The sequence below is a fragment of the Equus asinus genome, chromosome 24 (genome assembly GCF_041296235.1).
Source record: "Equus asinus isolate D_3611 breed Donkey chromosome 24, EquAss-T2T_v2, whole genome shotgun sequence".
NCBI classification, from domain to species: domain Eukaryota; kingdom Metazoa; phylum Chordata; class Mammalia; order Perissodactyla; family Equidae; genus Equus; species Equus asinus.
The window spans coordinates 23,123,672-23,141,998 of record NC_091813.1 but is presented as its reverse complement, the minus strand read 5'-3'; the positions used below and the strand labels follow the sequence as shown (position 1 = coordinate 23,141,998).

Below are 18,327 nucleotides of genomic sequence, written 5' to 3'. Positions count from 1 at the left end.
CTAATATATAATTATTTCAGTGCTCCTTGTTATGAAACTAGCCTAATTTAGTAATCTAACTATTTAAGATAGTTAAGATATTGTAGAATGGTGTATTATGGCTAATTTAATATTCTGGCTGAGCGCTAACATATATTTTTCTATGAATTGCTGCTTTTCAAAGTATAAGAAGAAAATATACTGCATTAAACCATATTGAAAACAATTGAGAAAGCACTTGAAATCTCTTTGAATTCAGAATCATCATCAGTGACTCCAAAATCTGAGACACTGATGTAGAAAGGGTTGGGGCCTGAATCTAAACTGAATTGTGATATGTCCTCTAAATCGCTTTTCTGGAATAAGCTTCTCTCAATTTGTTTATTTATGCACATTTTATATTGGTGTCATTAACTGTCTATGTCAAGTGCACCCCACTGCATAGTTCACATGAACTAGTGATGTAAAAAAAAGTGTTGGGAACAAACAGTTGGATAGATCTCTTCACACTCCTATGTGGTAGATCGCGTTCTCCAAATGGCTGCGACATGTCTCCCATCACACAAGCGCTTCTTACAATGTGAGTTTGGCACTCCTTCCATTGAGACAGGCTTTGTGACTGGATCAAGAGAGTACGGGGAACAAACAAAACAAAACCGTGCCATTTGCGACAGCATGGATGGACCTTGAGGGAATTATGTTAAGTGAAATTAGCCAGACAGAGAAAGACAAACATGGTGTGATTTCACCCATATGTGGAAGATAAACAAACACACGGATAAAGAGAACAGATTAGTGGTTACTGGAGGGGAAGGGAGTCGGGGGGAGTGCAAAGGGGTAAAGGGGCACATATACACGGTGATGGTTAAAAACTAGACTATTGGTGGTGAACACGATGCAGTCTATAAAGAAACTGAACTATAATAATGTACACCTGAAATTTACACAATGTTATAAACCAATATGACCTCAATAAAATAATTTAAAAAAAAAAAGAAACAGTTGCAACTTCCAAGGCTAGGTAATCAAAAGGGAAAGCACTTTCTACCCTGTTCCCTGGAATACTTGTTCTGGAAGCCTTCAGGCTCCAGGTGAGCAGTTTGCCATGAGGCTGCCATGCTGTAAGGAACTCAAACTAGCCCCCAGTGAGAGACCACATGGAGAGAGCCTGAGAGTATATGAATAGAGAGAGAGAGAAAGATATAAATGGCTGGACCGCCCCAGGTTGCTCTAGCTGCCCCTTTGTCCAGGCCCAGTCATTGTTTAACTGCAACCACAGGAGAGACGCTGAGCGAGCACTAACAGCTAAGCCCTTCCCAAATTCTGAACACACAGAAACCATGAGAGATAATGAAATGGCTATTATTGTTTTAAGCCACTAAATTTTGGGGAAATATGTTACATTAAAGAGGTAACTGGAAAACCCTATAAGCTTTTCCAAATTTCTGCTAACAGAATTTCCCTGCTTCTTGTAGAATCTGAATAGCTCTACCACTCCTCAGTCTAGGGAGGAGGTTTGGACTTGTGCAGGGACAAGGGACAAAGAGAGCGGGGAGCTTGAGCATGCAAGACGTACATAGTTGACCTAGATATAGAAATGATGTATTATGGAAGCTATACTGTGGTGATATCTGGGGAAAACAAAACTAACAAACCAAAAAGACTCCCATGGATTCAATTGTATTTTCAAGCACCTTCATCTCCAAATTTAAAAACATGAAATTTAAACAAACACAAGCAATTTTTTACTTTGCAATGTTTACTTTGTTATGAGAGTGAAAAAAATACAAATAGAAGAATCTAGTACATTGCTTAATCCTACAGGATTAATACTTAACACTTGCCAAGTCACTTAATTCTGCTTTCTAATGCCACATCCAATTGCTGAAATTCTAAGTAAAAATCATATTCTTAGGACACTTTAGTTTCTTCTAGCGATGGTGATGGATAGCGTTTTCTCTTTAAAAGTTCAAACAAAGTATATATAGTAGTGTGCCTGATTTACGTATATAACTTGAGTTACTCTGAAAGTACTGTAACAACCCCTATGCAACTATCACAGAAATATACATGTGTATATTTGACCTTCTTCAATCACTTAAAACATTTAATGAAGGACTCAAATGCATTGGATTAGATTTGTGCTAATTCAAAAGCCACTGGCCACATGTAGCTATTGAGTGCTTGAAACGTGGCCAGTGCAAATGAGGCACTTGATTTTAAATTTTTTGAAATTTTAATTTAAATATAAAACAGATACTGAATTTAGTTATTGGAAAACTTCTAAGTATGTTTGCAACAACTTGGGTCTATGAATCTACTATTTCAACCATAAATTTTATAAAATTTAAGTACAGAACAAGTATTTCTGATAAAAATTTGGTGCCTAAATTGAGATGTGCTGTAAGTGTAAAATACACACTAGATTTCAAAGACTTACTACAAAAAAAAAGAAAGTAAAGCATCTCATTAATAATTTTTATATTAATAACATATTGACATAATATTTTGGATATATTAGGTTAAATAAAATATATTATTAAAACAAAATTTCACCTGTTTTACTTTTTAAAAAAATGCAGCTACCTGGAAAACTTTAAATTATATACGTGGCTCACATTATATTTCTGTTGGTGTTGCTCTGGACCAGTTGTTCTCAAAAGTGTGGTCACTTGACCATCAGCGTCAGCATCTTCTGGAAACTTGTTAGAAATGCAAATTATTGAGCTCCTCTTCAGACTTACTGAATCAGAGGCTCTGCGGTGGGGCCCTGCTTTAACAAGCCCTCCCGCTGATTCTGATGCAAGCAAAAATTTCATAACCTTATTCTAGACAAGTGGTTCTCAACCTTGGTTGAAATTAGAATCAGCTGGAGATCTTGGGGCAAAAAATCTTGGTGCTATAACCCAGACTAATTAAGTGATCAACTCTTGGCCCAGGCAAGACTGTTTTTTTAAAGTTCTCTCAGGTCATTTTAATATGGGATAAAGACTGAAAACCACTAGTTTAGATCCTTGATTTTTAAATTAGGCTCTTTAGAGGGGCTGTGGCAGGCGCCACTCTCCTTTGTGCTTTGGACACGTCAACAAGATGTCTGCCACACTACCTGCCATTGAGGTTGCCACCCAAAGGGCCACCACTGTGGTGCTTTCCTTCGTAGATTGGGAGACAACAGGGCGTGGGTGGGCAGAAGTCTTTGCCGGTATCAGAAAGTCACATATCAAATATACCTACCACATGTGCCAGTTATGGCTGTTACATTAAATGTAACATAGCTATGCCTTCTTGGTTTGGTATTATTGTGTACTTACCAGATTTACCGGAGGATGAACCTGGAATTAAACAGAGGGCAGAAAACGTTAAAGCTCTGATAAAGCAGGAGTGAAGAAAGGTATTTCTTCAAACAGAATTAGCTGGGAGGATTTTTCTCAGGGAGGAGCACTATCTCTATACACTGCTCTTACCACACAGCAGAAACCGGCAGGCATCACTGCACTCAGCTGCGGGCTTCCACGGAGATGGGTTCCCCAGGGTCCTATCAGTGGCGTTAATAGAGATGTTTCTATTCTCCAGTGCCATGGAGATTGCGACCCTTTAGTTCCCCGAATGGTTGGTTCTCTCACTGTTGAAAAGCTAAAAACATTGGTAAATCCAGCCAATGTAACCTTCAAAACCTATGAAGGCATGATGCACAGTTCACGTCACCAGGAACTGATAAATGATAAACTCCTACCTCCAGTTGATTGACATCACTCAGAAGCCTGGTGTAGAAGTACACCAGCATCACTGTAGTGGAGTATAAACCTCTTCTGGTGCCCAGTGTCGAAACTTCTAACGTTTGCAGTGTTAAAACATTTTGTGGGGCTGGCCCCAAGGCCGAGTGGTTAAGTTCCCATGCTCCGCTGCAGGCGACCCAGTGTTTTGTTGGTTCGAATCCTGGGCGCGGACATGGCACTGCTCATCAAACCATGCTGAGGCAGTGTCCCACATGCCACAACTAGAAGGACCCACAACGAAGAATATACAACTATGTACCAGGGGGCTTTGGGGAGAAAAAGGAAAAAAATAAAATCTTTAAAAAACAAAAAAAAGTTTTGCAAATACACACCAATGACACAGACTAAATATTGTCTCCTCCTGGGAAATTTATTATCTTTTAAGTTTCTTTACAAGCATTGTATCACATGATCCAGAATGTACTAGTGTTAAAATAGGTGAAACAGCTAGTTTCTTTTTCCCAAATGTAATTCAGCAAAATAAAATACCACAACCAGATTTTTTATTACATCATTTAAAAATTATTAGTATGCTTAATGAAAACTCATTCAAGTATAAATAAGCAGTTAAGATATAAATGATTTATGCATGCTGTGACTTAGTCTATGGATTAATTCCAAAATTGGTCACCATGCAGTATCTGTATTCTTATATATGTATTCATATATGTGTAATGATTGTAATACATAATAAGAATGAGGTGGTATTATATTATTCCTAATAATAAGGATAATGCTTTTAAGTGGTAATAAAGAGTAATAGTGCTTCCTTAAAAAAAAAATTGTGCTCGGTAGAGCTCTAGACCTTTTGTGGAGTCCCTTAGAGGATGGGGCTTTTGCACAAACTAAAGAATAGAACAAATAAGGGTACCTCTCTTTAAAACATTCTAATGAGATGACTCATGTACCCGTTATATCTATTAATACAATATTCAAATGCCAATAACCTGTAGCAGGGAATCCTTAGAGCCAGGTGTAAGCTCTAATGAAGGAAAGCAGGAGATGTCACCCCAAAATATGCAGGTTTGAGGACCAGAGGAATCTACAAACAAACCTTACTCCATTAGTTTCTTCCCATATATTTACCTCCCCAGTTTGCTGCCTTTGAAAGCCTAAAACAGCTTTTCTTCATCCTGTCGTTTCTCCACAAATCTACTGTTCTTTGCTGAAGATGCTATACAGACCACAGTTCTAAGCTGCTGCCTTCAGTCACTCTTCATTTTAGGTTTCTCCTGCGTGATGCACGCTGCATTTGTTAATAAACTGTTCCACTTTTGTTAATCTGCCCTCTTGTTAGAGTCCCAGCTGAAAACCTAAGATGGGTAGAGGTAAAGTTTTGCCTCATCTCCAGTGGCACTCATTCAAGTTGTGTCCTCACTGTAGCATGCAGGTAAAACGTCAACTCTCTCTTGCCCTAGGGGCTGGCCATCCCAAGGATTCAGCTGTTTACATTTGCTTCTGAACTCTTAGGTCGGCCACCCTGGGAGACTTTCTCCTCGTGTTTGAAATTCTCAAATTAGAACCCCAAAAGGTCAAAGGTCTTCCCCTCATACAGAAACACATGAGAACCAGGCATGTTTAGATTTTCAACTAAAAAAAAAATTGGAACTTATTTTACATAGCAGTAATGTGCTTTCTGTGTTAAGAAATACAGGATCATTTACATAACATCACAAACTATAATATAGCTACATCTTTTTTCTATTAGACTTTCTTTTTTCTCATGACAGTAAAACATTTGAAATGGTGTATGTGCTATTAGGTATTTCCTGCATTTTCTGTAGTTGAAATCTCAATGACATTAGATCAGAGTACTACAATTATATTTTAAAATGATTAGAGCTTATTGTGACTAAACTTGCTTGGGCAAGAAAAACTTGATTTTGACTGACAGTATTCTCACCTACGTAACAGAAATCTACAGGTTTTAGTCCTTTAGTTTGTGAATCACACTCATTCTTTTTTTTTTTTAAGATTTTATTTTTCCTTTTTCTCCCCAAAGCCCCCTGGTACATAGCTATATATTTTTAGTTGTGGGTCCTTCTAGTTGTGGCACGTGGGACGCCGCCTCAGCATGGCATGATGAGTGGTGCCATGTCCGCGCCCAGGATCCAAACCGGGGAAACCCTGGGCCGCCGCAGTGGTGCACGAGAACTTAACCACTTGGCCACGGGGCTGGCCCCCTCATTCTTAATTTTACCAATTGTGTGCAGAGTGACTGCACAACTGTGCTTTCTTACAAGGAAAATTAAAGCAAAAGAGTTTTTTTCTATGTGTTTTTTTAACATGCTTTTTTTTCCAATAAAACCTAAGTTTACAAATGATTAAAAAGGACTGAAAAACTTAACGTTTTGGCTACCATTTATGTGGAAACATAGGTTCTTCCCAGTACTCCTGGAATTGCATGTGACTATAGAAAATGGCTCCCCCAGCTGACTGGGGCTCCGTTCATAAGAGCAGTAAACATGGCAGAGAAATGTGAACTTTACCAGCACCGGAGGATATTGTAATCCCTCTGTAACGGCGGCTTGGGCGAAGAGCCCACACACTCTTTCCAGGTTACTCCCTATATTTACAACAGCTGTCCTATCCGTAGGTATCATATTACAGAAACAGGAATAACAGGGAATATATCTAAATTTATGTAATAAGAAGTACATTATAATAAGGTTCTGTGGTATTACCATTTTTGTTTCTTCTTCGGCGTCTTGTTTGGTTCCCAGGCCTGTTGCTAAACTGTTTTTGTCTCACATAAAGCACTCTAATTGTAATGGGCCTCAGTTAATTCGAGAGAGTGACTTTTGTAAAATACACCTTCTTCTCAGATGTTGGAGAGTTAATTATTTATGGATTATAGAATTCACAGTGAAAAGTGTTATTTAAATGCAAGGAATGTTTTTAAAGAACTCTGTGATGCCAATAAAATGTTCTCTAATAAAACAACTGATTCTAGATAATTCAAAGACCAGGCCTAAGAAGCTTCTGAATATAAGTATGGTCAAAAACAATTACTGTAGCAAATCTTTCTGATAAGGAAAATAACAATTAGAAATAAAACACTGCGATTAAATGTATGTCTAGTTGATGGATACATGAAATCACCAAATCAATCCCACACACTCTCTTTTGTAGTATCATAGGCAGAGATGATAGGGTAGAAAGTAGCAATCCTATTTAACAGAAAAGGAAGTTGGGGCGTGGAAAGCTTTAGTCCTCGTTGTGTCAGACACCTCTTTCGGCTATGATCTGACTGCTCCTCTATTCCTTGAAACTTCAAGTGTTCTAGCGCTGGAAGATCATTTATTCTGACCCTCTCCTTTTACCAAAGAAAAAACTGAAGCCGTTAAAGATTGAGCTACCCATTGCTTTTCAGAGAAAGAGGTTCTTAAATATCCTGGCTTCTAGAACTCTGAGGAAAATTATATACAAAATGAATATGACTCTTCACTGGGCCGTAATACATTTGCACCCTAACACACCTTGCCTTTTTTTTAACGGCATTACAAGAAAATTCCCCTGGATAACCTAGAGACTCATGCGGCCCGCACTCCCCTCTTGGCTTACTCCCAGTTCTACTCGAGCCTGAGCTTTCTGGGTCAAGGTTGGTTCCTTCCAGCCTCAGGCCCCCTGGTCCCCAGGCATGGTAGGCACCCAGGTCTTGGGATAGAGACCCTCGAAGAACCGAACAAGAATGGAGGGATGCAGTCTGATTCTCATCACTCAGTCGAGGTCTTCTGCAAACAAGCCCTGGGGCCACCTCAAGAGTCCTCCATCCCTGGGTCCCCCTCCGGGCCTCAGCAGCCGTCCTCTCCCGCCTCCCTTTGCACGGCCACCTCGGCCGGGGGTGACGGCGCCCGCGAAGCCTGAGGGGGGACCCGGCCTGACTCCGCACGGGGGGCGCTGGGGTCAGGAGGGCACCCCGTGCGCGGCACTGAGCCGCGCCCCACGCGGACACGGGCTGCTCGGGTCGTGGTGGTTGTCCAGGCGCGAGGCGCGGGCCCCCGGCGCTGCCACCTCCTCCTCACTCGCCCGCTCGCCTGATCTCCTGCCATGACTCAGCGCTTCTCGCCGCCCGCCGGGCTGGGGACACCGGCTCCTCCCGCCGCGCCCACCCCCTCTCGCCACCCACGCCCGCCCCCGGCCGCCGGCTCTTCGCTGGCGCGGCCGCCACCGCCGCCGCAGTCGAGCACGGGCGCCCCAGCAGCATCCACCGGCCGCCAGGGTCCGAGCCCGCCACCCGCCATGGAGCCGGAAGCCCCCCGCCGCCGCCGCCGCCACACCCACCAGCGCGGCTACGCCGTGACGCGGAGCCCCCACCTCAACAAGGTCAGCCCCGGGTCGGCACCCGCGCTCGCCTGGCGCCGCCTCGCCCCCAGCGCGGCGCAGCGGCCTCCGTGCCTCGGAGCGCGAGCGCGGGCCCGCCGGCCGCCGGCTCTGGGCCCGGCGGGGATGGGAGGGCTGCGCCGGCGCCTCCGCGCCCGGGCAGCCCGCTCCGGGGAAAGGGAGACGGAGCTTGTTTGGTGCTTTGTGGCTTTCCTTGTCCAAAGCGAGAGCCAAGCTCCAGAAAACAGGGTCAGGAGAAGTGCGTGATCGGAGTGTTGTTGCAAGGGGAGCAGGTAGGCTGCCAGGTGAGCCGCGCTGGGCCGCCCCCTTACTGGGTCCAGTCGGTGTGGCTCTTGTCGGAGGCTGCTGGAGAGAGGTGGCCCTCCTGGTCCAGCCTGGGCGGACAGGTGCTCTGAGAGCCTCGGATCACGCTAACGACCTGAAGTCGAGGCCCCTGCTTTCTGGAGTGACCCGGTTAAGAGTCTGGGAATGTGCTGGGTGGCCTCTGGTAGGGACACTTTGCATGGCCTGGTACAGAGCCCTGTCTTAGACGTGGGGCTGAGAGTAAGGCCTTTTCTAGTTTTTGAATCTGGCCTTCTGGAAAGTAATTTTTTTTTTTTGGTCTCCTATTTTTATTAAAAAGGGAATTCAGTGTACGCTCTGTTTAGAGACCCTTTTTCAGATCCTGCTAACATTTCAGTTTTCTTCGCTGGTAATGTAGTGTAAACATCTGAGATCTCTCTCAGATGAAAAACATATCAGAATTTATAATTTTGCTCGTCTATTTACGAAGCAGTCACACTTATTTTATAGCCTGCTTTGTTTCTGGATTGTGCTTTTGACATTTCCTTTTTATTTAGTACATGGAAAATGCTTCGGCTAGCACACAGTTCTGTTTAGTCATTTTCGTCGTCTCTCGTAGACACGCTTTTTCAGTGAGAACCTGACCTCAGCTTTTTCCCCCTAGTCATGCTGGTGATGACCAACATGGTCTTCACTGGTGATTGGTTGATCACGATTAATGGCTTGAAGACTTGTGATTTCTTTTATTTAATAAATTGGAGGTAGTGTGAGTTCTTTTTGATTTTTGTGGTGACAGGTGACTGTTACAAATCTATGATTATTTAGTATTTGTGGTCATAAAGAATTATGAAATTTTAAATATTTTCTAACTTATTTTTCTCTTCAAAATGAAGTTAATTGCTAGTTTGACTTTTTTCTCCCTTTTTATTATTCTACAGGTGGGGGCCTATTTTCCTTAGAACACAGGTAAAATTTGACGTAGGGAAACAATTTATGGCTGTGATGTGTACCTGCCTGCTGTAATTTATGACCAAATAATGGGTCGCCACTTAAGTATCACATGAGTAGTATAACCTGTTTGAATTTCCTCAAGTCTGGGGCAAGAGGCTGTTCCGAGTGGGTAGATGTAATAGGCAATCTCTGAGCAAGGTTAATTACACCTTTGCTGTTTACATCAACAGTAGATGATAGTAAAATCCTGTTTGCAAGTAAGGATTAATTCCTGCGTGAGAATAATACTGTCACAGACATCTTCTACCAAAGGTAGAAAGGTGCAGGATTAACATGTTAAGAACATGTTTTTGCATTTGTAATTGAACTTTATTGTCGGCATAGTATCAAATTGGATTTAAAATCTAGGTCACCGACTTTGGGGCGATTCCTGGAATAAGCCTTACTCTTCTTGTTCAGTTCTAAGGCAGCTCAGCTGTGTGGTGCCTCATGGAAGTAACAGAATATCCTCATATGTACCATTGAAACCATAACTGTGGGACCTTTTTGATCTGCCTGCCCTGAAGACCTCTGGGCCTTTAAGTTTTCCAGTAGCCCAGGAATTTTTATTCATTTTTGTGATAACCTTGCCTCTAAAGAAAAACTGGTATTTCTTACCCTCCTTTAATACCCTGGCTGGTCACCAGGCCACCTGAAGCCTTCTTCAACCACACCCACACAGCCCTTCATTACCTCACCTTTTGGGTAACTGCAACAGTGTATCTGGTTTTGTTTTCAGTATTATAGTCTGTCCTACATGTAGGTATGGGAGAAATGTCTTCATCAATTAGCATTTTCTTCATGTCACTCATCTATTATCCAAGTATTTATAATATGTTATTATTTCCTATTATATTGAATGTAAAATCAATCTGTCACTTAGGTTTACTATCTTCTGCAAATTTCTCGCATTAGTTCTCCAACTTAGCCTTCCACTTAAAACTCTTACTTAATCTTTTCCTTTTTGTCTGTGTGTAATTCCTGTAGTTAAACTGTCATTGGTTGATTTAATGTTCTCTCTAGAGAAGACTTTTTTATCTTGGTCCTGCTATCATTACTTAACACCTGTTTTTTATGTGTTCAGTTGTACCATGTCATTTTGTATTTACTACATTGAATTTTTTATTTTATTTTGATTGTCATAGGGAAGGAATCGTAATACTTAGTACAGAATTTTGCTCAGTGGACATTAAGTAAATGTTTATTTAATGAACGTATGAGCCATGTTTTCATTTCTTTTTGTCTTCCAGTCTCAGCTTTTAAGCAGGTCACTTTTAAAGGGGTAGTTTGGGCCTTATTTTAAGACATTTATCTTCTTTAGTGTTATTTCTTGAAAATAAATTCACATTGAGGTCTTAAGCTCTGTCGACTCCCTATACCATTATATTATATAATGGAATATGATAAGAAAAGTTGGAATTTGGTTTTAAGCCTGACCATCCCATGAAATTTTAATTACTTACTGGCTAAACTTAGGGAGTTTCTTAGTCTTGGTAAAAATCAGAGTTAACAGTAGATATGATCTGAATTAAAAAATAGAAAATGTTTTAAAAACCTAAGAGAAATAGGGTCTTTCTTCATTGGTGGTAATTCATGTGTGATTCCTGCTATTGGCTTATACTCAAATATACATCATCCCAGGTGGGCTTTCATTGTAGCATTTGGGGACGTACTTCTGCCTCACACGTAGGAGGTTCAGTATCTTTCTGTGCACAGCCCAAAATATTTTGAGGTGCTTGTCTTTATATTATATGTGCTTATCCAATTTACTGTTAATGTTTATGATTTTCAAGGATACCTTCTGTTTTAGATAAGTTGTATTTCAGGTTTTTTCCTCAGGAATTTTCACGTGACTAATAATGTTTCATAAATCACTCTTCAAAATTAAAATTCTACACACAATAAAAGTAATCACATTTATTTCTCAATTTACTCACTTTATTTCTCTATGCAGTGGTAGAAAACACTAACTGATGGTTCTGTCATAGTTAACATGTGCTTACATGGCTTCCATATCTTTAAGATTAAGTAGTAACATGACCTACAGGTAAATCTCCAAAAGACTCCGCTCTTCAATATTTTAGGCAGTTTGATCCAGTTTGCGTTAGTGACAGTCTTTTATTAAAGTCGTTTCTGCGCAGCGTTAGTAACTTTTAAATCTCAAAGATGAGCTTCTGGGCAAGTGCTTTTGTAGGTGCTTGTGTCCTGGCATGGCAAGACCTAGCTGGATGTGTTGTAGGGAAAGGAGAAACAGGTCTCATGACTATGAAGGAAAGATACCTTAAACTTCCTCTTTTTCTTCAGTGTAAACTATACCAGGAGGAATCATTCAGAAATTTTCACCTGCTGCAGTTCTCTGGCGTTCCCTCAGCAGTTGGAGAAACTGATATGTTATTTAACGTAGACTCCAGCTGATGCGAGAGCCGCTGTAACGAGGAGGTGCAGCCAGAAGCCTCCACACCTGTTGCCTGGTTGCAGTTGGAACAACAGCAATGGTATAGGATAGCACAAAACAAAGTGATGTTGTGCTCTAGTGAGTAGAAGGATCGGTTTGACTTGAGAACTCTCGAGACTGGTCTTACAGAGTACCCAAAATACTGAAGAGAGCAATAGGTTTGAGATTTTTCGTTTTGTGTTCTGATTGCCTTCTAACTTTTTGGTAAGTGTGGGGAATTCTATGGAATGGAATGGACGTTCTAAGACTTTGTGTCTAGAAGAAATGAACCTAAGTCCCAATTCTTCCAATTATCAGTTGTGAGATTTTAACTAGCTTCAGTTACTGTCCTTGTAGATAGGTGAATGAAATTATTACTCTATCTTTTATTTATTCAGAACCCACTGTATCCTAGGTAATATTCTGGATGCAGGGGATATGGCAGTGAATAAGATTCTTGCTGTGAGTGTACTTATGTTTCCATTGTAATATGATTTCTGTCTTGCCTCTTCACTCAGACGTTGACAAGATTATTTGAGATGGTGAATGTGAATTTTTTCTATTATATATTATAAAAACTGGAGGTTGTTTATTTCTACAACTAATTAATCTGATAGTACTTTTATATAAAGAGTCAACTCACAGCTGGAACAATTGTAAAGTACTTGTTTTTTTAGTGTAGTTACCCTCTTCTCTCTTGAATTTTTCTTGATATGATTCTGTTACCTCTTTAATTTTATGAATTTTCAAATAAAAAACCAAAGTATGTTTTCTCTCTGGGAGTGAGATTTACGTTTACTCTCAGCTTCATGTAAATCAGTGTCACTGACGTCACATGACCTTTGCAATCTCTCTTACATTTTCACAGAATGCCAGGTATAGGTTAAAGAATGTCTTTGTGAAGGAAAAGGAAAGCTTTTTGCTTCTCAGTCCTCTGCTCAAAGTGTGTAAAGGCTTGGAAGTATGAAAGAACATGGCTTGTTAGAGAACATAGAGGTATGCTCCTGGGCAGTCAGTTTCACTGGGATAAGAGGAAGCAAGCTGCAAATGTGAAATTTGAAAGCTCTAGTAGTGTGAAATCAGCCTTTAGTCTTTTTGACGTTGGAAATAATAATTACTCTGACAAAACAAATATTCAGGCTATTTTCCCATGGTTTTCAAAAGTGACATGACGAAATACTGTCACAGACTCAGGATCTCTTGATGTGGACTTTTCATTACATCATTATTTATTTTATGTTATTGAGCCAACTCAGCACATTTTGTTGACAGTTTGTAGATCCAGGATTGATCATCAGCTATGTTACAATTCAGTAGAACTGATTTGGGAATGTTTCTAACCTGCATGATTAAGAAATTTTCTTAGACACGGGGCCTAAATGTAAAGTGTGGTTGTTTGCATTCTTATAATGATATGTAAAATATTCTGTGTCTTATGTATGAATTTTTACCTGATTTTAGCTTAATGTGTGTAATGTAGTACACTTTAAAACAAGGGATTATTGTTGCCTTAAATGAATTTGGATAATTTAAAACATCAATATTTTCCTTCCGGCCCTGAAAGTTTATCTAAGTTAGCTACTGATTAAACTGTTTTCAGATACTTGAGGCCTTTGTGTTTAAAGAGAGGGGAGAGACACCCCACCTTTAAGTTTCTCTAGTTTAATCTGGTAGTTTGGGAAGTCTATATAATAATGAATAATGTTCTCTAAAAACATGGGAATATAACTATTAGAGCTTCCATACTAATAAACAAACTCTAGCCCTAAAACATTAGGAATTTTTTTTTTTTTTGAGGAAGATTAGCCTTGAGCTAACATCTGCCACCAATCCTCCTCTTTTTTGCTGAGGAAGACTGGCCCTGAGCTAACATGCACGCCCATCTTCCTCTATGTTATATGTGCGATGCCTGCCACAGCATAGCTTGACAAGCGGTGTGTAAGCCCGCACCCGGGATGCGAGCCAGCGAACTCCAGGCCACCGCAGCAGAACGTGCGAACTTAACTGCTGAGCCACCGGGCTTGCCCAGGATTGTTTTTTTTTTTTTTTTAAATTATCAGGAAATGGTTGAATAAGAACATCAGCCAAAGTACTGGCATGTTCATATGAATGTCCATGATTACATTGTAAGTATCCCTCTGGTAGTTAAATTCTAAACTGTCTTGCCAAGACTTGGAGATCTGGAGACTGAAGGAGGCCTAAGATTCCATTGTAACATTAGGGCTAGGCCCCTTAAACTTAGAATATATTAAAATATATTTAAATAGTGTATTTAGAGTCACCTAAGATATTTTCAAAATTTTGATTGTGACACAGTACACATACTTGTAATATATGTATAAACTTATTGCTATGGGCTGAATTGTGCCTCCCGAAAGTCATTTTGAAGTTCTAACCCCTAGGATCTCAGAGTGTCACCAAATTTAGAGATAAGGCCTTTAAAGAGGAAATTAAGTTAAAATCAGGTCTTTAGGGTGGGCCCTAATCCAATGTGACCAGTGTCTTACGTGAAGAGGAGATTAGGACATGCACACCAGAGGAAGGACCTGGTGAAGACAAAGGGAGAAGATGACCCATCTACAAGTCAGCGAGAGAAGTCACAGAACGTAAGCAACCATGCTGACGTCTTGATCGTGGACTTGCAGCCGCCAGAAGTGTGAGAAAATACACTTCTGTTGTTTTAGCCACCTAGTCCAGTACCTGCTATGGCAGCCTCAGCTATATACACTTATAATACACTTATGTAATTGAAGCCAAATTTCATAATACAATACTTTTACTTGCTGTGTTTAGTGCACTCTAGTAGTATCTGTTCTATAGAAAGTTTTGGTTGTGATTCACTGATGATTTACAACCCATAGTGTAAAAAAATTCTGCTGCATGACTTCTTTGAGTAGTGCCTTCACATACCTGGGAAGATTATTACAGAGTAACTTTCTTTTCCATGTGTTAGTGTTGCCTATGGGGCTCTAGTTGGCTGTGGCAGTCTGGGCCAGCCTCCCTTTGTTTTCCATCTACACATCCAAATTGAGATATCTTTTAAACCAATATTCTTGAAACTATGAGAACATTATTGTTGTTACTAATAGTGGGAGGTCTGGTTAGTCAGCAAAACAATGTCTTTATTTATGTACTCAGAGCTAAAAATAAATTGAAACTTGGTTAATGAGCATTTTTGTGGGCCTTTAAATTTTTTACTTCAAATCTTGCTTATTTAATTCATATTTATGGTAACTATAACATAATAATATGACAATAGAGAGTAAACATATGGTCATATCAATAAATATAACAGAATAACTCATCTATTAATAAAATTATTTTCAGATTGTTTTGCAAAGCACAAGCAAACTATACAGTATATAAGAGATACACTGGGAACAAAATGTTACAGAAAAGCTAAAAATAAAGATATGGGAAAATGCAAACAGCAAGAAGTCAGGTTTACCCTGACATTAGACAATGTATAGTTCGTGTCAAAAAGCATTAACTAAGACAAAATACTCTTTATAATGCTGACAGTTACAATTCTGAATGAAGTTACAAAAGTAAGGAATATGTATGCACCAAATAACACAGTAGCCACCTTCATAAAAAAGATGGTATCGGACATGCAAAGATAAATAAAACACTAATAATAGAAGGCTTGAACATATCTCTCTCAGTGCAGGACACACCAAAGAGACAACACACTTTCCATACAGGAATTCCTTCCTTGAATTTCTCAGGAAATTTATCTTTTTCCAAATCATGAGAAAATTCAATTGAGAAAATGGAAAAAAAAATCCTCCTTTGAGAATCAAAGCTTAATAAATATCGCCACATTACTAATTTGAAAGATCTAATGACATAAGTCGAAAGGAAGAGCTGGAAATGGTGACACGTAGAGGTTACGGCTGACATTTCCTGGATCTTCACGGGAACATGTAGGTGAGAAGTTGTAATGATCTAGTACTTGTAGCCATTGTCGTTTTCTGACAATATCTGTCTTTAGACCATTTACACTTTATGTAATTGATATGTTTGGATTTCTGGATCATATGGTAGTTCTATTTTAAATTTCCCGTCTTTGAGGTCCGTTCATGGTCCTAACTGACTATAGGTCTATAGAAATCATATGCACATCCCAAGCTGGCCTGTGGAAGAAATAAGAGAGACACAAGAAGGTCTGCTTTCCAGTGGATGAGCTCTCTAAGGAGCCTTGCCCACGTCCTGCACAACACTTCCACTTACATGTTATTGTTCAGAACTCAGTCACACGACCACATCTCACTACAGGAGAGTCCGGAATTGTAGTCATTTGTCTGATACATTGCTGTCCCAAATAATGTAGAGTTCTCTCACTGGGGAGGAGGCGGACACCAGATGTGGCAGTAGGTAATCAGTAGTCTCTGCCATAGCCAGAGCTGCCAGAAACAAGGATAGAGATTTAACAAATGTAAATAATAAGATTATAATATTCTTGGAGATTGAGATAAATGTTCTTAATAGTTCTTAATGTTTTTTAGTTGCCTTATAGATTCACTGTATAAAAAGAAGATACAAAAATGTGAAAAGTTTGTCTCCCTCCCACTTCTGTGACCCAGCTAGCCAGTTCTCCTTCCTAGAGGCAACTGTTTCTGGTGACCAGTGTTTCCATTATATACTAGAAATATTGTATGAAGTGTGTTTTTTAAAGTTAATCTTCGTAAGTTCAAATGTTACTGGTGTAGGGCATGAATCAGATATGCCCTTAGTGTGGTGGACAGGAGTGGCGTTATGGAAAGACAAGTTGCAGATGGGAGAATGTATGTGAATCATCTGGAGATATGGAAAACAGAGGATCATTATCCCAGATCCCTCTATCATCTACCTGTATTCTGAAACTGGTTCGGAAGCATTCTTCTGTCTTTCTTTACTGAGCTAGCCTCGGTGTGGGGATTCCTCAGTAACGAATTCTGTGGGGTGATCACTGCTAACTCACTTGTAGCATTTTCATGAAATGGCATAACTGATCAAGAAAAGAGCCGGGTCTTCCCATTACTCTTAAGAGAAAGTCTAAAACCTTACCTGGCTAACAAGGGCTTGCCTGCTCTGGTTCCTGCCTGTGTTCCCAGTGTCATCTTCCCACATTTTCATTCTTTTTTTATCTTTCTTCCCACATTTGATGCAGTTTCCTTCTCCACGCTTTTTCCAAGACTCCAAGCGTTTCTGCATCAGAGTTTATGCCCCTGCTGTTGCCTGCACTACCACCCCAGTTGTTTACCTGGTCACCTCCTACTCTTTTACATGTCCTTCAGATCTCATTTTAACACCACTGCTAAGTGAACTCTTCTCTTTTAACCCCCAAATTAAGGTAGATCTTAAGCTTTCCCTTTTCTTTCTCCTGTGCTTAGCACATTGTTATTTTATAGTTATTTGTGTAGCTATTTGTTTAATATCCCGTTCAGCTCTCCAGATCGTAAGCTTCATGAGGCTGTGGACCATATTTGACGTGTCACTGTTTCATTGGTTTAGTGCCTATAAGCCTTGTAAGCTTTTATTCAGCAAACACTTGAAAAATATTTGGTGAATGTGATGATTCATTTTTATGTGTCAACTTAACTGGGCCACTGGGTGCCCAAACATTTGGTCAAATATCATTCTGGGTATGTCTGTGAGCGTGTTTCTGGATGAGATTAACATTTGAATAGGTGGACTGAGTAAAGAAGACTTCCCTCCCTAATGTGGGTGGACCTCATCCCATCTGAATAGAACAAAAGGGCTGACCCTCCTGTGAGTAAGAGGGAACCCCTCAGGCCTCACTGTCTTCAAGCTGGGACATCAGTTTTTTCCCTTGAACGAAACATTGGCTCTTCCTGGGTCTTGAGCCCACTGGCCTTCAGGCTGGAGCTGTCCTCTCAGCTGTCCTGGTTTCTCAGGCCTTTGGACTTGGACTAGTGCCACACCGTTCACCCTCCTGGGTCTCCAGCTTGTCCACTTCGGATATGGAGACTTGTCAGCCCCCGTAATTGCATGAGCCAGTTCCTTATAATAAATTTCTTGATATATATATGATATATATATACATGCATCCTCTTGGTTCATTTTCTCTGGAGAACCCTTACCAATACAATCAGCTTCACAGTCTCCCATAAAGTAACTGAGAGGGCAGAGAACATTTCTGGAAATCTCCTCTGTCGATCTGAAGTAAGAAAGCCATCTTGTGGCCTTCCTGGGAATATCATGTTGGTAAGTGAAGTAGATCCCTTAGGAAACTGCTTCATAGTTCTCTGCAACAGTTCTTAATGTATTTTGTGACAAAGTCCGCTTTGGAAATTTAGTGAAGTCCGTGGACTGGACTCCTTAAAGCATTGGTTTTAAATAAATAGAATACATAGTGTTACAAAAGAAACCAATTATAATGAAATATAGATATAAAAATATTAGGAAGTAAATGTGTGATATTGTAAGATATATTCTTTATGAAAGACTTAAATAGCAAGATGATATATTTCAATATGGTCGATTTAAAATAAAATTTTGTTTTTTAAAGAAGTCAGT

General features: G+C 40.1%; 1 protein-coding gene and 1 pseudogene across 1 annotated transcript in view; both read left to right on the top strand.

The window, feature by feature from the left end:
- Window positions 1-2,932: 2,932 nt before the first annotated feature.
- LOC106838843 (acyl-protein thioesterase 1 pseudogene) lies at window positions 2,933-3,869 on the top strand (annotated as a pseudogene).
- Window positions 3,870-7,214: 3,345 nt separating this feature from the next.
- ME1 (malic enzyme 1) overlaps window positions 7,215-18,327 on the top strand; it is a 175,742-nt gene continuing 164,629 nt past the window's right edge. The window contains exon 1 of the mRNA XM_044757491.2: window positions 7,215-8,081. Within this exon, the coding sequence (XP_044613426.2) occupies window positions 7,806-8,081 (276 nt within the window). The 5' untranslated portion in view covers window positions 7,215-7,805. The remainder of the gene's footprint in view (window positions 8,082-18,327) is intronic.